Source organism: Felis catus, chromosome A2 (assembly GCF_018350175.1).
Source record: "Felis catus isolate Fca126 chromosome A2, F.catus_Fca126_mat1.0, whole genome shotgun sequence".
Taxonomy (NCBI): Eukaryota; Metazoa; Chordata; class Mammalia; order Carnivora; family Felidae; genus Felis; species Felis catus.
Window position 1 is genome coordinate 125701019 of NC_058369.1, and position 22962 is coordinate 125723980.

At 37.7% G+C, this 22962-nt stretch overlaps 1 protein-coding gene and 1 long non-coding RNA gene across 2 annotated transcripts in view; one reads left to right on the forward strand and one right to left on the reverse strand.

Annotated features, from left to right (window-relative positions):
- DPY19L2 (dpy-19 like 2) overlaps positions 1-22962 on the reverse strand; it is a 96719-nt gene that overhangs the window by 3112 nt on the left and 70645 nt on the right. Inside the window, exons 17-21 of the mRNA XM_003982944.6 lie at positions 17804-17828; positions 10053-10172; positions 8941-9115; positions 6180-6279; positions 4714-4839 (exon numbers count right to left, since the gene is read on the reverse strand). Coding sequence (XP_003982993.2) covers positions 4714-4839; positions 6180-6279; positions 8941-9115; positions 10053-10172; positions 17804-17828 — 546 coding nt within the window. The remainder of the gene's footprint in view (positions 1-4713; positions 4840-6179; positions 6280-8940; positions 9116-10052; positions 10173-17803; positions 17829-22962) is intronic.
- Positions 6127-10109, forward strand: LOC123383952. Its single transcript, XR_006594399.1, has 3 exons — positions 6127-6670; positions 8544-8638; positions 9982-10109. It is a non-coding gene; the product is annotated as an uncharacterized LOC123383952 (long non-coding RNA).

Below are 22962 nucleotides of genomic sequence, written 5' to 3' on the forward strand. Positions count from 1 at the left end.
GAGCCACCCGGGCACCCCAAATTGACTTTTATTTTTCAATAGCTATATTGTATACAATTTATATACAATAAAATGTACCCATTTTATGAGTAAAGTTTGATAAATATGGGCAAATATGTATAGGTGTGTAAGCACCACCATAATCGTAATACAGAAAATCCCCAGCACTGGAACAAGTTCCCTTGAGCCCTTCTTCAGTCAGTGCTCTCGCCCAAACTTAGCCCAGGCAAACACTGATCTTCTTTCTGCAATATAGTTTTGCCTTTTCTAGAACATTCTAGATATTTATATTCACTACAGCTTTCATGTGTTACTCACGTGATAACAATTCCATCCCTTTTCTTTCAATCTATACATGTATTTGTACTTAAAATGCATGTCTTAACGGGCAGCACACAGTTGGATTTTGCTTTTGTATTCAGTCTACTACTAATCTCTGCCTTTTGATTTGAGTGTTCAGTCACATTCTTATTTGTGATTACTAAACGTTGTTTGATTTAGGTTTGAAGGTCACAAATTCAGAGAAGTTCTTCAAGAGCAAATTTTTCTCAAGTTTCTCCCTGCTTTTGTGTCACTTTCTAGAGACTTCAAATAGTTGTTTTTAATACCATTAAACCTAACTTTGCATGCATCCTGTTAACTGAAGCATCTGCATATTGGAACTATGTCCTTGCTTTGAGTAGTGCCATGGTAACTCTTAGAGGACACAGTTCCAATACACATCAGTTAACATGACGCTGAGCTCCATGGAACCATGCAAAGCAAGAACGCAGCTTTGACATGCTCAAGTTTCACCTAATATAGTACCATGCAAAGTGAAGAGTACCTGTGTTTTCACCCGATTCTTATAACTGTAATATCTGCGAGCATTAACTCAACCTTTTCCTGCCAATATTAACTGAACTCCTTCCAAAACTGGTTTCTTATGGGTCTTATGCTCAGTTTCTTACGGCCTTAGACAAACTAATAACTCCTAAATCCAGTTTGCCCAAACTAGAAAATCCAATTCGCACTTTTCATTATTTTCCTTAAATGTCACACAGCCTTAGGGCTTTCAGGTAAGGAGTATGTGATACTTAATAGAACAGAGTTGTGAAGAAAAGCAAAAGCAGCCAATGTTGTAAAAAGATTGCCTTGAGAGAAAATGTGCTATTCCTTCTTTACAACTTATTCCTTCTGTTCTCAGAAGGCTATTAGTGATAGCTGTAAAAATGTTTTTCTAAGTACCAGAATTTTAGAAGAGTTCTTCTTTGCATAAATATTTTCTTGTATATTTAGAGTAAGTTGTTTACATAATTACATAAGTAAAAACACACAGATCTCAGTGTACAGCTCCATGAGCTTTGACAAATGCATCCACCCATATAAAAAAACATGTCAATCAAGATAATGAACACTGTCATTCTTCTAGGAAAAAGAAAAAAAGTTCTTGAATCCCTTTACAGAGTATTCCCACCACCACCTCCACCCCCTGCTCCACCATAACCAACTGCTATTCTGGTGTTTATTCCCATGAGTTTTGCATATTTTCAACTTGATAAAATGGAATCTCATAGTAGGTGCTCTTCTGTGTTTGGCGTCTTTCACTCAGTATGTTTTTGAGATTCATCCTTTTTACATTTCAGTAGTTTGTTCCTTTTCATTGCTGAGTAGCATTCCAGTGTATGAACATACTACAGCTTGTTTATTCATTTTTCTCTTGATATTTGGGTTGTTTCCAGTTTGAGATATTATGAATAAAGCTCCTATAACATCCTCTATGGATATTTTCATGTCCCTTGTTTAAATTCCAAGGAGAATTGCTGAATAATAGGCCAGAGATATGCTTAAATTTTTATAAGAAGCCTCCAAATACTTCTTCAAAGTGGTTGTATCATTTTTACTCCCATTGGCAATGTGGGAGATATCTAGCATCCTTGCCAATATTTGGTACTTTCGTTAAGATTTTATCTGTTCTTGGGGAGCCTGGGTGGCGCAGTCGGTTAAGCGTCCGACTTCAGCCAGGTCACGATCTCGCGGTCCGTGAGTTCGAGCCCCGCGTCAGGTTCTGGGCTGATGGCTCGGAGCCTGGAGCCTGTTTCCGATTCTGTGTCTCCCTCTCTCTCTGCCCCTCCCCCGTTCATGCTCTGTCTCTCGCTGTCCCCAAAATAAATAAACGTTGAAAAAAAAAAATTAAAAAAAAAAAAAGATTTTATCTGTTCTACAGTATATGTTACGGTATCCCACTGTGGTTTTAATTTGCATGTCCCTGAACACTGACAATATTGAGCATCTTTTCATGTACTTACTATTCACATATTTTCTTTCGTGAATTATGTCTGTCCAAGTCTTTTGCCCATTTTCAATTGTGCTATAAAGGTGTTATTTTATAAAATTTCTTCATACACAAAATATGTGTCTCCTTCATCAGATACATGCTCTGCAAATATTGTCTCCCAGTCTATGGCTTGGCTTTTCATTTTCCTAACAATATCTTTTGAGGAAAAGATTTCAATTTTGATGTGAACGATTTATTCATTTTTTAATAATGGTTAGTGATCTGTGTTCCAAGAAATCTTTTAATTTTAACTTTTACATTTAGTTCTGCAATCCATGTCAAGTTAATTTTTGTGTATGGGGTAGTATGGGTCATGGTTCACTTTTTCTTTGATACAGATATCCAGTTAGATCAGCAACATTGTTGAACACACCTGTTTTTGCATTCAAGAAACAAAATACTGTTTTAAAATTTTCTCTGCATTTTTTCTTTGATCCGTAAGTTATCCATAAGTTTACTGCCTTATTTCCAAATATGTATGGATTGACTAGATATCTATATTTAGATTTCTAATTATTAATTTCTAACTTAATTCTGTAGGACTTCAAATCTTTTAAACATATTGAAGCCATTTTTATGGCCCAGCATGTGTTTTCTCTTGATGAAAATTCCATGTGCCCTTTAAAAGAATGTGTATTCTGCAGAATATATCTTCCTGTACTGTTCTATAAGAGTCAATTAGGTCAGGCTATTTGATACTTTTTGTTGTTTCTATCTTTCAATCCTTACACTCTTTTTATCTAATTTTCTTAGTAGAGAAAGTTAACATTTCCAGCTATGATTAAAAATTTGCTTATTTTTTCTTTTAATTATGCATATTTCTATTTTGTGCACTTTGAAGCTCTGTTTAGATGCATACATTTTAATTTTTTTTTAACATTTATTTATTTTTGAGACAGAGAGAGAGAGAGAGAGAGCATGAACAGGGGAGGGTCAGAGAAAGAGGGAGACACAGAATCTGAAACAGGCTCCAGGCTCTGAGCTGTCAGCACAGAGCCTGATGCGGGGCTCGAACCCACGGACCGCGAGATCATGACCTGAGCCGAAGTCGGACACTCAACCGACTGAGCCACCCAGGCGCCCCTAGATGCATACATTTTAGAACTGTTACATATTTTTGATGATGAACTAATTCTTTTGACATTATAAAATGTCCATCTTTATCTGTGGTAATATGCCTTGTCCTGAAGTCTACTTTGTCTTATTAAATTTTATTTTATTTTATTTATTTTTTTAAAAAAAAATTTTTTTTTTCAACGTTTTTTTTTATTTATTTTTTGGGACAGAGAGAGACAGAGCATGAACGGGCGAGGGGCAGAGAGAGAGGGAGACACAGAATCAGAAACAGGCTCCAGGCTCTGAGCCATCAGCCCAGAGCCCGACGCGGGGCTCGAACTCACGGACCGCGAGATCGTGACCTGGCTGAAGTCGGACGCTTAACCGACTGCGCCACCCAGGCGCCCCTGTCTTATTAAATTTTAAATTAATGGATGTACACATACATTATGTTTCTGCTTCTTTTACAAGATGCCATTTCTTCCTAGATATATTTATTAGATATTAAAACTAGATATAAAAATTAGCTACTAAACTTGTGAACCTAGCTCTTCAAAAATGTCCTATAGTTGAATTCCTAATTACCTACAGGAGAAATGAAAATTCTTAATGTTAGGCCTAATACGACAAAGAACCTCTTAAGTCAAGGAATCTAAAAAAAGGCCTCAAGATAACCTATTAGAATTTTGTGATTTCTAGAAACTATACTTAAGAATGTTTTTTTTACTCTTTTCTCTTGAGTTATCTGAAACTTTTTTCATAAGTCTTATAAATTTAATGTTATCCACTTGTAATAACAGAATGCTAATGTCTCTATTGCTGTAAATTCAAATCTTTATTTCACACATCTAATAAAAATTATCAAGAATTTCAAACACTATGAAAGAAAGCTACATTATGATGCTAAATTTAAATGAAAAATTCTGGAAGCTAAAACACACTATAGTTTTTAAATGATATTTACTTTTCTACATGAAATGATTTTAAATGCAATAGTGTTTTTTTTTTTAAGTTTATTTATTTTGAGAGAAAGAGAGAGAGAGAGAGAGAGAGAGAGAGAGAGAGAGAGCAGGAGAGGGGCAGAGAGAGCGGGAAAGAGAGAATCGGAAGCAGGCTCCACACTGTCATGGGGCTTGATCCCAAGAACCATGAGATCATGACCTGAGTAGAAGTCGTTACACGCTTAACTGACTAAGCCCCCCAGGCACCCCTCCCACAATAGTATTTCAGTGGAATTTGTTTAGAATAAAAATTCTTAAAGAATCACAACTACTATAATAAAGTAAAACAGTTGTGGCTTAAAAATATTCCATATTGTATAGCACAGGGCTCATACTCACTTAGTTCTCACAACACACCATGCCTCTTCCAAGACGTAATAATTCACATGTAACGCCAACAATTTATCTCTCACTTCTTTTGCAGATTTTCGACTATATGTGGAATAAACTATTTTTGTCCGGGCCCTTTACATTCAAAACACAAATTAAATGTCTTAAAATAAATTAGAATAGACTAGAGAAATTTTGCTAGCAAATCAAAATCTTAATACTCACTGTATAGAGCATTCATATATATGACCTCAAGCAGCATGAATGTTTTGGGGATAGCATAGATTATTTTTGGATAGCAGTTTCCACATTCCTACTTAATTGTGCATGTGCTAAACCTTACAGTGGTTGGAATTTTGTATATACTGCTTGTTAGTGCTTACTGGAACGGGCAGATATAAACTGGTTTAGAATCTAGAGCTGGGTAGCAGGATAATAGTTCAGGATAAAAAATTTGCTTTGTATGATGCATAAAATAATTAATCTGCTCATGGAACACATTCAGATAGAGGCTGAACGAGTGGAAACATTTCAACAGATAATTTCATCTGTAGAAGCTCTGAAAAGCATCTGAATTGAAGTTGAAATGTAGCCAATCCAACATTGAGATAGAGGACATCTAGTGTAACAGCCAGGTAGAGAAAATATCTTAATGGAAGTGTGAGAAACTGGATTATTTACCAAAATTTGGTACGAAAGAGGATTTGGCCTTAAACAGGTGTTTTTATGAAATCCTGAACAATTATCATTTATGCATTGGGAATTTCTTAAAATTTCAAGCATATGGGATGTCCAATGTCCACAACCAGACATAAAACTTTAAATAATTTAAAATGTTACCTCTAACAATAGGCCAAAGATGCATTAACAGGAAAAGATTACCCTGACAATTACTAAAATGATTAAAATAATTTTTAAAGTCAGTTATTGAAGGAAAACAAAACTTTCACACCTCAGTAAAAACCTGAGTTCTCATAACTGGCTAACAAAAAAACACCCTAAATGTTCATAAGTGCATATAGTATATAGCAAATTTCATATATTTTTTTTTGTTTTTTAAAAAAACTAGGTATAGACCACCAATAAGAGGGAGAATCGTTTCTTAAATCAGGCAGAGGGGCTTGTGGAGTCCAGAGCAAGGGCTAGCCAACTATGCCCATGGGCCGGATCCATCCCATCTGCCATGACTAGTACTTAGCAGTTCTACTTCAACAGAGACACACATGCAGGCTAGTCATGTGACATCTTCACTCTGAGAAAAATTAACCTTTTTCCTTTTTTCAGAGGTTTATTAAACATCCTTTAGAGTCAACAGGCACATAATTATACTTTCTGGATGGTTATTACACATTTTTAAACTACCATCATGAGTATGAAGATGAGAACATATGCATGTGTATAAAACCTTCCCTATTTCTAAGAGCCGATATAAGTTGTAAGCGTGTCTAGTTGAAACATTTCAATCAGTTGCCAACCTCAAGTCTGCATCCTCATAATGTGGATGATTCACAATGGGGTGAAGGGTAGACAGCTTGACACTGGCCATTGTAGGCATGGCACCGGCAAAAACAGCATCTGGAAAGCAAGAATATATTCCTTAATGCCATATTTTAAAGAGAACAAAGGTTCTTTTTCATCTATAATATTTGAACTCAAATTAAGAATACAAAATACATTTAAATAATCATCACTGGCACCGTTCTTATTCTTTGCTCAATATTGTCGACTATAATAGGAACCAACTTTGTTATCTCTGCGCGAGGAACTGTGTGAAATATTTTTACTAGGATTATAAAATCTAGCTCGCACAACTCCGTAAAGTGGGCTATAGGTTATTCTTGTTTTGTAAATGAGGCAACAGACATCACAGGGGAGAGTGACCGGCCCAAGACCACACACCTCGGCAGTGTCCAAGCCCACCCTCTTAGCTGCTTCACTACAGCCTCCTGCCATGGTCAAGCTCAAGGTAAAGATGATACTACAAAAATTTCACATCTCGTCCTGATAATCTGAAATGTTAAGAACTGAGAGACTGTTACAAAGGGCAAGTCTCATGCTACATCTTTTAAAATGACCTTCATGGGCTGTGAACTGTAGTTTCTTGGAAGACAAAATGACCAAATGCTGACCTCCTGGCACTGTTGTATAATACATTATTATATAATTTTGAAGGTTATTATCATTTTTAATCAGCATAATAAAATCACTAATAAGAACAAGACAGGTCATTCAGGTCTACTGTAAATAACTGTTCGCTTGCAAATATAGTAAGTATTCTAAATGTAACGTCAAATGAAAATCTCTACATAGGAATTAAATTTGCAAATATTTAAGTCAACCAATATAGAAATGTGTATTTATTATCACAAGATTCAATAATTAATGATGGAAAGCTCTTAGGCCAGAGCAGTGGTTCTCAACCAGAGATGATTTTGTTTCCGAGAGACACATGTGGTCAACTTCCGGAGACATTTTTGGTTGGCTCGCTGCGCGGGACAGAGGTGCTACTGGCAACTAGTGGGTAGGAGGAAGGGATGCTGCTAAAACTCTGTGATGCACAGGACACTCCCTAACATCAATAGTGTCAAGGTGGAGAAAACCTGGGCTAGAGGGACCCAAAGCCCAGGGCCACAGTTATCAGGAGGACACGAGGCAGGCCTGTTCAGCAAGAGCTGTAATCACTGAAGAGAAACGATCTGTGGCAGAGATGGGGAGAAATGCTCTATATACTCTTCACTCTAGGTGGTGAGATAAATATGAACACGGTGGGGGAAAGAATATGATATTTTCCTATATGTATACTGAAGTCTCCACATATACTCGACTGACCATATTAGAAAAAAGATCCCTTCTGACTTGACAGAGTCTCACTAATACATGATTTGGTGATTAGACCATGGGCTGGATTTCAGTTCTCACTTGTCCTCTCAACTGAGCACTTTTATGCAGTGCACAAACTATACAACCCTACATGGGGGACCTGAACGTAAGCACTAGTCTCACCCATACTATAGAGCATCATGCTGATTTTAATACACATGTGGTAACCATAAAAGAACTCATAATATGAGGATGAAAAAGAGACTTATAAGAAGATCAAAGAAGAGACAGCTAAAACTTAGGTGGGAGTCTGTGAGAGTTATCTTAGAAGAAGTTGCCAAAGGTAGGCCCTCTCTGCCAGGAACCCAAGACGAACACTGGAACAAAGAAAGACACACTAAAAGATTGAGAAAGTAGGTGCCCGGTAAAGCTTGGGAAAAATATTTAACTGGGAAGGGATAAGGGAGAGTAAAGGGAGTGCCTACACTTGGTACTCCTATAGGGAAAATTCACAAGAGGATTAATTTAAAAATTCTGATTAAATCGTCCTGGCAGCTATCGGCAATTTAGGTACTGTCACCTCTGAAAACCAACTATCTGAGCTGAAGCTTGTAAAACCTACTTAAATGATGCCTAATTAGTAAAATGGCAACTGTCAAATAAATGATAAGAGGAAACTGACCCAAGGAGTCACAGGATGAATTTAAAGAAGCCACAGTGAACAACTAGTGCCAGAAAAAATTACTAAATATCAAAAACAGTTTGGGACAAGATTATAGATTAGTTATAGAAAATACTGTAGAAAACACTTATTCTCTGGAAAGGTTTTTCAACATGAAATAAATAACTTTGCTTGAGGTGGTTCCGGATAAAGATAGGAAGGAAAAAAGGTAAGCTAAAAATGATTAAATTTTAGAGTATTTAAAAGTAGGATTTATACTCATCTCTTTGAAATGATTTAGTGAAGAAAAAAGAATATCTGAGATTTTAACTCTTCTTGTGTGCAACTGGTTTTACAGAGTTGGATCAGACAGTCAGCACTGACTGAAGTGGAGAAGGAGTGCTGTTGACATTCCCATGGTCAGAAGTACCTTTTCCAATGGCCTGTAACTAGGTGTGGAATTTTGTTATTAAAGATTTCTTTTATTTGTCATTGGTAGAGTTAAAATACAATAATGATCTCAGAGTTATAATATATAACTGTGAACAATCATTAATTCCTCATGTTAATTAAAATTCCTGAGTTATCTAGGAGGCATTTAAAGAGGGCACAAAATTGTTTTTTGAAAGGGTTTGATTTGGTGGATGCTGCAATTAGCATGCTCAAAATCTGTGAGTGTATAAATGTCACCATGTGTGTATATTTTTAAATGTGTGTATGTTACTAACTATACATATAACCAGACAGCGACATACCTGGCCTAGTATTGTATTTGATCCATTGTATCAGTTCTTCCTGAGGCAAATTATTAAATTCTCCTATTATGCTCCATTGATTATGGAGGTTTGCACAACCCTGTATTGACATCACTACTAGAATGCCAAAGATAACATTCTCAAAGCGAACTCTGCAAAAAACCCAGCCGAAGAGCTGAAATGAAAGAAACCAGTTATTTTTAATTCTTATATGAAGAGTGCTATAGGGCAATAAGAAACTCTCACGTTGCTACTTTAACCAAGGTGGATTACCATTTGATACGATCAATGCACTAATAATATACGGAACTGCCATCACCTACTGTTTAAACATAGTAAATATTTTGGAATTACAGGGCCACTAAAAATGGAACTTTCTTTCCTCTCGAAAGAATTAAGGCAGAAATACACCTTACCCTTCTAGTACTGATTTACCACCAAGGATTAAGATCAGTAAATCACAAAATAATGGAACATCCTCGAACTAAGTCCTGTAACATCTGCCTTTCACGGGGCGGGGGGGGGGGGGGGGGGGGGGGGGCGGGGGTCATTTATGGAAACCCCACTAGCAGAAACACATATTCCTCCTGGAAAAATAAGCATTATGATATTGTAAGACAAGACTCTTATCATCAAAGCTAAGTAAGATGTTTCTAGAAGTGCATTGGTCCCCAAATTCTAGCTGCTTTGTATATAATGGTAACAGAACTCCCAAACTGACAACTTTCCCTCGGGGTTCTTGGAGCCAAACAGGACAATACTAGAGAAATTCACCTGTATCTACTCTAGTATTAGAACATTTGAGGACAGTTTTGATGTGTCAAGAGACTCTTGCACAGACCTGAACTCTAAAAAACTATGTCTGTGGACAGAATACTAACAGAGGGGAAAGTGTGCCTCCTCAGTTGTCATAAAAGTATTGGTTAAAATCTAAGAATAATTTTCAAAGCTACTCAAAGTTGCTTTTGTTATTCATAGTTAGTCATGAAATAACATTTTAAATAGTTTAAACCAAGTTTTCTTATGTTTTGGATTACTCAGCAAAGCCATGGCAACTACCCTGCTGTTACTATAGTTACTACAGTACAGTTACACAAGGATGAATGCCTTACCCGTCGAGAGCACACCAAGGAAGCTACAACACACATGTGAGGTGTTAGAAACAACTTCAGCCTCATAATTAAAATGGCAAGGACAGTGAACGCTAACAGTTGCAATGTGTGAAAAATCAGCTGTAAAAACAAAAAAAAATGACAATTTCACTTTATATATTTTTAAATAAATATAAAAAATATTAAAACTATTATTTGCTAGGATAAGGATCTTTTAATTGAGTTATAAGTCTGTTAATATTTATTAATTCATTCAACAAGATTTATCAAATGCCAATTATATGCCAGGTACTGTTCTGGGGGCTCTGGATACAGCAGTGAACCAAACAACAGTGAGGCACTGCTGCCCTTGGGAGGCTTACATTTTAGAACATTTATTAAGGAGAAACAAACATGGTCATAGCAAGTAAATGGATCCATTACAGAGTCTATTAGAAAGTGGTAAGTTCAGTGGAGAAGAGACTGGACCAAGGAAAGGAGACTGGGAGGACACGGTGTGGAGCGAGGCCCCAGGTGGGAGCAGTTGAGACTGCAAGTGGGATCATCAGGGTGGGCCTCATGGGAGAGGTGGTATTTGAACAAGACCCACAAAAGGTGAAGGAGTGAGCCACAGACACATACAAACACGCAGTGCTTCACAAACTTGTGTGTCATTCAGTCACATAGCAAAACAATTTTGTTAAAGTAGTGGAAGTACATATATCAATATTTGTACTGATTAGGACTCCCCATTTTTATTAAGATGGGGTTCTATTGAGCAGAGGTTTTAGACAAAACTTTTCTAACAGACATATTCATAAAATATCAACCGATTCTTCACTAGAAAAACAATGCAACCGAAAGTGGAAACTGAATATTCATGTTCTAATTTTCAAATTAAATATTAAATATAGCCTCATCTATAAAATTGAAAAATATTAAATCAATGCTGAGTGTTAGAGAAGATGCCACGAAACATACACTGAAATAATTAATTGGTACATTTCTGTAATTTGGCAATATTTATCAAGACACTACTAAGGAGCCAACCCCCCTGAGTTAAATTTCCATTCTAACCTAAGGGAATAATCAAGACAAAAAATGCTTCTACAAAGACGATCATTGAAGTGAATTTTTAGCAGCAAAAATAGAAACAATCTATGTGACCAATATAGAGAAGTAAATCACCACATTTACCACATGTATAGAGCCATTAAAGATTACATGTTAGAAAATTATATAATGGCATGGAGAAGTTTCAGTGTGTATAAAATTATGTACTTACAAAATATTAATTTTGTGAAAAACATTCATGTGTATGTATGTGTATATATATGTATACACACATATATGTATATATCACACACACATATATATATGTGTGGGTATATATATATACACCCACACATACACATACACACACACACACACACACATACACACACGCATGGGGGGGTAGGGAGGAAGGCTATAAAAATATATACCTAAAAAGTGAACAGAGGTTATTCCTGAATGGGGATTTTCCTGAACTTTCTAAAATTTTTAAAATGTTATTTTTATATTTAGAAATATATAATTTATATACAAAACAGAATGCAAAACTGTGCCCAAAGCTGTATTTTTTTCCTTTTTAAGTAAAGATGTTTAAAAATGGAATTTGCTAATTTTTTCATAATTCTTCAGCCCAAAGCTGGAACGCGGAAGACTTATTTCAAAATCAACCCTTCAGGAGCACCTCGGTGGCTCAGTAGGCTGAGGGTCCGACTTTGGCTCCAGTAGTGATTTCAAGCCCCACATAGGGCTCACTGTTGTCAGGGTGGAGCCTGCTTCAAGTTTCTATCCCACTCTCTTTCTGCCCCTCCCCTACTCGCACTGTCTCTCAAAACTTAACATTAAAAAAAAAAAATCAATCCTTCATTTTTGTTTTGTTAAATTATTTATTTTTAAAGTTTTTAAAAATTATTTTTGACAGGAAGTGCCAGTGAGGAGGGGCAGAGAGGGGTGGAGGGAAAGAGGATCTGAAGCGACTCAGTACTGACAGTACAGCACCCAATACAGGGCTTGAACTCACAAACCATGAGGTCATGATCCACGCTCAAGTCCGCTGCTCAACCAACTGAGCCACCCAGGTGCCCCCTTCAGTTTTCTTTAGTCAAACTCCTCTTTGGACAAAATCAGGGACATGATGTGGAGAGAACAAAAGACATCAACGTATTTCATACCCGAATAGGTCCTTTTGTTTAGGACCATTAAATCACAGATTGGTAGATTACAGGGGCCATCTTCTTTAATCATCTATCCAAAATAGAGATCTCTTCTATAAATCTAAGAACTGGGTATTCACTAATTCCTGAAAAGGAATATGCCAAAGGGAGTGCCTGTTATAATTATGGACAGCTGAAAATGTTAGAAAATCTTTTCTAAAACTGAACCAGTGTCTCCAGTAATTTCCACATCTCTGCAACTACACAAAATTAGTCTAAACCCATTCACACATGACAGTTCTCTATTATCCAAATACTGTAATCATGACTTTGCACTAACCCCACCTTTACCCTTAGAAAGCTTTCTATTTTTAAGCTAAATATTCAGAAACTTGGATCACTGTTCCGTATTGTCACAATTCTGGTTACCTTGCTCTGGACATGGTACAGACTACCCATGTTTTTGTTAAAATGTGGCATCTAGAAATAGACTACCATAGATATGGTCTAATTAATGCAAGTACACATGACTTCTCCCAATATGCCTTCCTTTGGTTATTCTGAGCCACAGATGAGACTATCATGGTCTCTGCTAAATCCCATCACTTCTACTTTATTTTTCCATCATTTCTTCTTAGGACCAACTTCTCATGTGACCAAAATTAAACCAAAGTAATAATTCTTCTTGACTTTCCTCTATCATCTAAAGGCTGAAAGGACTTTGTTTTCATGGGGAGACCTGAAAGATCCCTACCATTTCCTTATCTTCCCTGCATACTGCTTTTTGTGGGTGCATCACATAGAACAGCCATCCCAAATGGCGCCACTTATGTTTGTTTTTTATTGTCATCCACACGCTCCAACCACTCTTCTACTCACAGGCTACTGACTTTCTATGGAGCTCCCTTGCCAGTTATTTGACCTTCTAAACTATCAAATAGCTTTCTTTTTAACTACCAAATGGAAGACAGAAAGTTACAGTCAAAAAGTACAATTCAGAAGGCACCTAGGTGTCTCAGTTGGTTAAGTATCTGACTTTGGCTCAGGTCATGATCTTATGGTTTGTGGGTTTGAGCCCTGCATCAGGTTTTGTGCTAACAGCTCAGGGCCTGGAGCCTGCTTCAGATTCTCTGTCTCTCTCTCTCTCTGTGCCCCTCCCTGATTCATGCTCTGTCTCTCAAAAATGATAAATGTTAAAAAAAAAAAAATTAAAAAGTACAGTTCAGGTGTGCCTGGGTGGCTTAGTCAGTTAAGCATCCGATTCTTGATCTTGGCTCAGATCACGATCTCACAGTTTGTGAGTTCAAGCTCTTCATCCGGCTTTGTGCTGGGGGTATGGGGCCATCCCTCTCTCCGCCCCTCCCCCGGCTCTTTCTCTCTCTCAAAATAAATAAACTTAAAAAAAAAAGTACAGTCCAAAAATCTGTACTATATGTACAGTGTTGTCAATTCGTTAGTACTTCTGTCCACATAAAAAACTAGGAAAATCCTCACAACATCTTTTAGAGGCTGGAAACAGGGAAAGAAGTGAAGCCCAGCAAACTGTTCACTACCCATCTTTGGAGTAAGTGAGCCAACTGGGTAAAGTGTGAAGTAGCAGCTACCAAGCACAAAGAAAACAAAGACTAAGTACGGAAGGCCAGTCCAAATGGCAGATTGTCCTGGTCAAAACTACCTCCCACAACAATGTAAAAACGTCTTGAGAACATGGTAGGGATGCCCTTCACCGGCACAGGTAACAGAGGGCAGACAAAAGGTCCAAAAGGCACACAAATTTAAAAGTGGGAATTTACACAGCGTTTAACTTATACTAGGCATTATTCTAAGTATCTTACATGGAACTCATTTAATCCCATAGCCACCACATGAGCTAAGTGCTGTTATTACTGCTGTTGTTTTGGTTGTTCCCAAAAAGATGTAAAGTAACTTGGCTAAGATCACAAAGCCAGTAAATGGAAGAACAAGGATGTGAGGCCAGCCAGATCCTAGGTCTGTGTCTTTAACCACTATACTTCCTCTCCAAACAATACACTATCAACCACATGGTTCTGTTAGTCCATGGACACAGACTTGTACAGACCCCAATACACATCACTCAATCCATTTCTTCAAAAGAAGTAATTCTTCCCCCCAATTCTGTATTACTTCACTCCTTCAATAGGATACCTCTATATTGGTTCAGACAGCTTCAGCTGTATGTCACAAAAAACTCTCTGGCTGGCTGTAGAAAAACTTTACTTATGATAAAAAACACAAACTCAACTGACTTAAAATATAAAGAATCAAATATAAACTAATGAAATTGGTTAGGGATTGGGAAAAGAGTGAAGGCTGATACAGGACTGGCCATCATGGACAAAAGGAGGTATGAGTGGGTCAAAAGAATATTCAGGATTGAACACCCTCAGTGTTATCCCTCCCTCGCCTATCTTCACAGTAGCTCCTCATTGATACTATAACATTCTGGCAATAAATATTGTTTCTAACTCTTTCCCCTCTTTTTCTTTCCTGCGAATTACTAGGTACTCCACCAATTTCTAAGCCCATAAAATAGAAAAATTGGTTAAAAGAAACCAACTTATGAAATAAATAAAATACAGATAAATACATTAAATTGGGAGGAAAAAAATCACCACAGAATCCTTTCATCTAACAAAGTTTGCCAATTATCATGACACTACAGAGGTAACCCAGGGATTTATTTAATGAGGTGAAGGTTGTGGACTGCCCCGGATTCAGAGGGTTGGCACAAAGCAAGGAATATACTCTCTTCAGTTTAAAAAAAATTAACAGATTTGCTATCACTGTCTTTTAGCCTGCTTGACTTCTGATTGCCTTTTAAAAAGCTATCCTCTCTTATGTGAGTTCGAGCCCCGCGTCGGGCTCTGTGCTGACTGCTCAGAGCCTGGAGCCTGTTTCAGATTCTGTGTCTCCCTCTCTCTCTGACCCTCCCCTGTTCATGCTCTGTCTCTCTCTGTCTCAAAAATAAATAAACGTTAAAAAAATAAAAAAAAAAAAATAAAAAAAAATAAAAAGCTATCCTCTCTACTGCCAACAGGGGGAAAAGATCTACAACTCAGATCTGACTATACCACCTCTCCTAAACAATAAAGTCCAGGAGACAGTCCAGTGTCTTTGCATACAAAATCACCAGAGTCTGAGCCTGGGTCGTTTTCTGCTACTTCTTGCCTTCTCCATGCATCAGCAATACTGATTTACCTGCAGCTCTGAACATAACTTACTACTTTATGGCTTCCTTATACACGCACATGCTTTGACCTTGGAAAACTCCTCCTCTAAGGTCATTAGTAAAATCTTTCCCCAACTACCCCTATCTCCTCCACACAGATTTAATCACTTCTTCTGCACTACTGGTCTATCTACTTCCTCCGTCATGGCACATATAATGAGGTGTTCACCTTGCTTGTCTTCCTCCACTATACATTAAATTCCATGAAAGCACGGACCTGGTGTACAGGTGCACATAATAAAGATTGAGCGGATTAGTATACAGAGTTAACAGAAAAAATTAAAATGGGTAAAAAAAAAGATAAATGGAGAAATGGAAGACAAGAAGAAAGCAAAAGAATGTGAAAAATGAGGGCAGAAAATTAAGGAATACTGTGTTTCTAAAAAGAGGTGGATTTTATTTTTTTTATTATTTTGCTATTTAAGTTTATTTATCTATTTTGAGAGAGCGAGTAGGGGAGGGGTAGAGAGAGAGAGAGGGAGCAAGAAACCCAAGCGGCAACAGCGTGGAGCCCAATGTGGGGCTCAAACCCACGAGCTGTGAGAGCATGCATGACCTGAGCCGAAACCAAGAGTCAGATGCTTAATGGACTGAGTCATCCAGGTGCCCCAAGGTGGGTTTTAAATACAGTATAATAAAATATGAAGTATGAATGTGCGCCACTAAGTAAAGTGGACAATGTCACATGGCTGACTTGCATAAGAGCAGTTCACGTTAGGTGGTAGCATGTGGTGAACGATTAACAGCACGGACTCTGCTGCTACATGGCCTGGGTCCATGGCCCTTGGTTCCACAAAGCTAAGGTCATTTCAGCTTTGCGACCCTAAGTTACTCAACTTCTCCATGCCTCAGTTCTCTTTCACCTGTAAGATATACAAAATAATAGTACTTACCTCAATGGGTTGTTGTGAGAATTAAGCTATAAAGAGACATAAATCACTTCCCCAAAATGCCATGCACACAGGAAGCAGTAAGGGCTGACTACTACTTTGAGGGCATTGGAGACGGACTGCTAGTGTTCAAATGCAAGCTTTAGTAACAAATAGCTGTAGACCTGACAAAAGCTATTTAATTTCTTTAGGTCTTCACTCCATGGCCCAGACCTCTTTGCTTCTCTTCTCAGACAGGCAGCTAGACTTCATTTCCCAAGCTCCCCGGCAGTCAGGCGTGGCCGCATGCCTGAGCTCCAGCTGCAGGCAGGAAGTTCACATTTCCATTTCCAGGCCTAGCCCTTACAAAACCTCCAGTGCACCCACTTCCCTCTTCTTTCTCCTTTGCTGATTCAATGCAGACAAGCGCATCGATCCTCCAGTGCAGGCTCTTCCCTGTTCCTTCTCCTGTGCTGACATGAGGCACACAAGTACATGGGCCCCAGAAGCCACACGCTGAAGATGGCAGAGCTATAAATGGAAGGAATCTGGGTTCCTCAATCACTGCCTGTTGGAGGGCCACCTGCTAACCAGGAACTCCTAGTTTTAACTTTATGTCAGCAAACAATTAAACTTCTACTGAGTTAAGTTACTGAAATGTTAGTGTTTGCCTCCGTAAAAGCTACTATCATCTAATTAACATAATTTTCTTATTTGCAAAGCGGGAATAATATTATGAGAATTAAACAGCACAGTACATGGCACATAGTAACTACTATAAAATATTCATTATCATTATAGGCTGTTTTCATTTGGTTCAAATTCAATTGTGAGAATTACAAATTCTCTTGTAAATTTGACCTTACCCTTGAGACTCAAAGTGCTAATACTTAGGAAATCTTATTTCTAGCCCCTGATGAGCTTTCTCTTCATATGCTACAAAATAATTTAGCACCATACAAAATGTTGTCTTGTTTGCATCAGGTCTGTTGAAAAATTATACACATTTGAGGGCAGAAACATTGCTATTCCACCTTCTGTGTCCAGGAACACTGCTAAGATTGTAGCTGACTGACCATCAAGTCCATGTGTGGCAGCAGGCCACCAGTCACAGGGCCACAGGTATCCACCCGGATAGGCTCTAGCTGACTAGAGCTATAGGCTCAGTGGGCTAGGAATTTAATGCTTTTATTATTGAACGGATAAAAGAATGAATGAATTAATGAAGGTAATTTAATTATGCTCCGTGGTCGTAAATGAGCCTTCTGGTTTTCAAATTCTTCCTACTGTTCAAAAGAGCAGATGGAAGCATGGGAAGGGTCGCCAAAATGTATTACCAGTGCTGAACCACAGAAGCACAGCTGACAGTGCAAGGCAGTACCTTTGTGAATTACCCTTGAACTAGAATTTAACACACAAATATAGCAGAGATTAAAATGAAAGCCTTACCTCACCATGTTCAAGGAGCTGTTTTCTGGAATAAAAAACATTCTGTATTTATTGAATGTCCACTATGATTACATAAAAATAAACTGCATTTATTTGTTCTTAGATTTAAAAAATTTGATTCTCTCTAAACTATTCAGTAACATGAATAAAAAAAATAAAAATGTTAGACAATATCACTAAAAATTACAGCAATATGAAGGCAGGATTGACAGTTATCCTATTTAAGGTATATATAAAAAAGCCATGCTTTGGTTAAGATAAAATAGGTTTTACTGATTGCAGGAGATTGTACCTCTGTGTGAATTTTTAAAAAAGAATTTATATTAAATATTCAACCATGACAAGCATATATATTGTTTTAGATAAGTACTGCTGGACTTTTGAGTTACTTTCATTTTTGACAACTGTAAGTACCATGAACACCCTTGTACATAAAACCCTGAGCATCTCTGAATACTTCCTTAGGATAAATTTCTAGAATAAACATTATTGGGTAAAGCATATAAATATTTTTATTTCCAGAAAAGCTTATGTCTAAAAGTTTGCAAGATTTGTATGGTGTACCTACTGAGCTCTAGGCACTGTGCAGGGAACACAGCATAAACAGTGTAAACATTGCCCTTCTCCTCTTAGGCTGCATGTTAGACTCACACAACAGGTACAGAACTATTTCATTGTTCCACTGAGAAGACTGGAGACTTCAGTTTTACATGCAGAGAGGCCTTCTTCTAATATGGATTTTGGGGTTGGAGAGAAAAGTTACACAGTTCAAGTAAGAAAGTACGAAGTAAGGGAAGTTCAAGGGCACACACAGATCCAGAGATTTTTTTTACTTTTTATTTTTTATTTTTAAAGGCTGGTCAGGGGAAGGCCTGGTAGGAAAGCATTGCAGTCACCAAATTACTCTGCTTCCATTGAGGCCCCTTCCTGACTTGCTCAGTGGAGGGAGGGGCCAGGGGGTGTGGCTTCCCACTGGTCCTGAAATCTGGGCACAACAGAATGCTGCAGTGAATTGCCTTGTGCAGAGGAGAGGCCTTGAGAATAGCCGCTGATGTGAATAAATCTAGTAGCTAATTTAAAATGTGAATATATAACCAAATCTGCAAACAGAAAAAATAGATAAAAATTAAAGAAATTAAATTGATAAAAAGCAACAACAGATTTTCAAAAAAGAGAGGCTAAGCAAAAGATGAAGAGACCCTACAATTCTCTGAGGTAAAGAAAGATGTGAATGTTCAGATTTAAATGTCCTACAAGTTAACAAACATATAAAGTACACACACAACCACACGTACATATGCACATGCATATCTTAAAACTCTATAAATTTCCAGAGAGCAAAACTTTATATAAAATTTCTCATGTGTAGGGGCTCAGTTGGTTGAGCGTCCAACTCTTGATTTTGGCTCAGGTCATGATCTCACCGTTCATGGGTTTGAGCCCTGGCTCAGGCTGTGTGCTGACAGCATGGAGTCTGCTTGGGATTCTCTCTCTTCCTTTCTGCCCCTCCCCAGCCTATGCACTCTCTCGCACGCTCTCTCTCTTAAAATAAACAAACTTAAAAAAATTCTCATCTGTAATGCTCAATGCTAGAAAACAATAAAGCAACATCTACAAAATGCTGAAAAAAATCCCAGGAATACCTATTAAACAAACCATCAACTTAATGTGAGGGCTAAGTAAAGGTATTTTTCAAACAAGAAAGCACTCAGAAACCCTTGGGAGGAAAACACTGCGGCACCACTCCCAGCAGGAGCTGCCGTTGCACCGCTCCGGAGGCAGGGCTGCCGTCCCGCACAAGCCCTCACACAAGCCCTGTGCACATCAGGTAGAGAGACATGGCCACTCTGCATACGCCAGCATTTCAGACCTCTGTGGCTGCTCTGCAAACACCAATGCCTCAGGTGTGAAACCAATGCTGCTGTAGGCTAGCCAGAACCCCAGACCCACTGTTGCTTTATGAGTGCCTGCACTCCAGACCCCAGCCTTGCGGTCATTTGATACACATCCGTGTCCTGCAAAATGTCACCAACGTGAGCCAGCCAGTGCCCCGCACCCTGAAGCCATTGTTTCTCCATGAATGCCCAGGCTGCAGTCCCCGAATTGTGCCTGCTCCATGTACACTCACATCTTAGGAACCAGATTCACCACTACAGGTGGCTAGCCAGAACTGCTGGAGCCCAGAGCCGCCATTGCTCTGCAAGCACACGAGTTCCAATCCCCAGCAACACAGCTGTCCCATGGTCACCCATGTATCAAACACCACTGCCACCACGACCACAAGGGCACCCACAAGACAAACCCAGTGCCAAAGGAGATACCGGTGGTCAAGATACCTTGACCACAACGTGCACCATGGGAGAAAAGATCAAGTGGTCCCCAGAAGTTTCACCACTGCAGATCTCAGCAGATCACCACCCTTACAGACACCCACAGCCTTGGTCATTGAAGACGCCTGCAATCTTCACTGACGCTAACCTCAGCTGATAGAGCTGCACAAATACTACAGTGTTGAGCCTTCCCCAAGAATGGAAACAGCACACCTTACCTGGCTCCTTGCACCCACCTGCAGGTAAAGGTCTTTCCTCACCAAACCAGACCCTAAAATCTGAAAGAGGTGATTGCTCCATCAAATTGAAGAGATCAAGGCAAGGCTACAAGAAATGAAAAATCACGGAAGTATAACATAGTCAAAGGAACACAATAATTTTCCAGTAACTGACCCCACAGAAATGGAGATCTGTGAACTGCCAAAGAATTCAAAATAATTGTTTTAAGAAAGATCAGTGAACTACAGAGAGTGCAGACAGCTAAATAAAATTAGGAAAACAATACACGAATAAAACAAGAAGTTCAACAGCTAGAAATTATAAAAAGAACCAAATTCTAGAGCCAAAAAATACAACAAATTAAATGAAAAATGCAATATACAGCATCAATACCATACCTGATCAAGCAGAAGCAAAAATATGGGAACTTGAAAAGTGATTAATTTGAAATTATCCAGTGAGAAGAGAAAAAAAAAAGAATGAAAATGAGTGAAGAACGTTTATGTGAATTATGGAACACCATCAATACAATATTTATATTATGGCAGTCCAAGAAGGAGAAGAGAAAGGACAGGAATCTTATTTAAAGATCAGCTGAAAACTTGCCAAATCTGGAGAGAGATCTAGATATCCAAGCACACGAGGCTCCAGGTACCAATACAAATTAACCACCCCCCCCAAATTCACTAGACCCATCATAATGAAATTGTCAAAACTAAAGACAAAGAATAAACTGTCAAAGCAGTAATTATCTCATAAAAGGGGACCCCCCCCCCCAAGGCCATTAGCAGATTTCTCAGCAGAAACCTTGCAGGTCAGGAGAGGATAAGATGTAATATTCAAAATGCTCACACTAAAAAATCTGCCAACAAAGCAGGGCATCTGGGTGGCTCAGGTGGTTAAGCGCCTGACTCTTGATTTCAGCTCAGGTCACGATCTCATGGTGAGACCGAGCCCCATGCTGGGTTCTCTGCTGCTGGCGCAGAGTCTGCTTAGAATTCTCTTTCTCCCCCTCCCTCTCTCTCAAAAATAAGAAATCTAAAAAAAATCTGCCAACTAAGAATACTTTACCCAGCAATGCTATCCCTCAGATAAAATGAAATAACTTTCTCAGACAAACAAAAGCTGAGTGAGTTCATCACCACTAGACTTGCCTTAAAAAAATGCTAAAGAAGTTATTTATGCCACAATGAAAGAATGCTAATTAGTAACCTAAACATATATGAAAATATGAAACTCACTGTAAAGTTAAGTACACAAATTGGGAATACTCTAATGTTGTAATAGTGGTATATAATCACTTAACTCTAGCATAAAGTAAAAAGACAAAAGTATTTAAAAATAAGTAGAGCTGTAATAATTTGTTAATGCATACCACACAGAAAGATCTAAATTGTGACATCAAAAGGATAAAAAGGGGAAGTGAAAGAAAAAAGCTGAGATTTTGTATGTGATTGAAGTTAAGTTTTTATTGGCTTAAAAGAGACACTTACAAGATGTATTATGTAATAAGGCTCATGAGAACCATAAAGCAAACAACTACAATAGATACACAAAAGATTAAGAGAAAGGAAACAAAGCATACCAGTATGGAAAAGGAAGACAGCACGAGAAGAAAGGAACTATGAAACAGAAAGCATCTAGGTGGCAAAACAAGTCCTTATCTATCAACAATTATTTTAAATGTAAATGAATTTAATTCTCCAACCCAAAGACAGAGAGTGGCTAAACAAATTATACATAATTTAATTTATTTAGGTGTTTTGATGTTGGATGCATATAGGTTTATAGATGTAGATGTATATATGTAAAATGGTTGTAAGAGCATGTGATTCTTGATATTGGGGTTGTGAGTTCAAGTCCCACATGAGGTGTACAGATAATTTAAATAAAAAATTTTTTAAAAAAGAAACTCATTTTAGCTTTATGGACACACATAAAGTGAAAGTGAAGGGATGAGAAAAGATATTCCACTCAGATGGAAACAAAAAGAAAGCAGGGGTAACTCTATATATCATATAAATATAATATATATATATAATATATATATGTATACATATCATACATACATATGCATACTATATAAGCATTATATATATATATGCATACATATATATGTGTGTATATATTATGCCTGTATATATATATGTGATATACATACATATCTATACATATGTATATATACATATATACATCTATATCTATACATATGTATATATACATATATACATCTATATCTATACATATGTATATATACATATATACATCTATATCTATAAATCTATATGCATCCAACATCAAAACACCTAAATAAATTAAGCAAATATAAATAGATCAGAGAGGAGAATGAGAAAGCAATGCAAAACAGTAGAGGATTTCAATACCAATTTCAACAATGGATGGATCATCCAGACAGAAAATCAATGAGTAAATATTGGACTTGAACTACACTTTAGACCAAATGGACCTAACAAATATATACAGAGCATTTCATCAACGGCAGTAGAATACACATTCTCCTCAGATGCACACAGAACATTCTCTAGGATAGATCCTATGTTAGGTCACAAAACAGGTCAATAAATTTAAGAAGACTAAAATCATAACAAG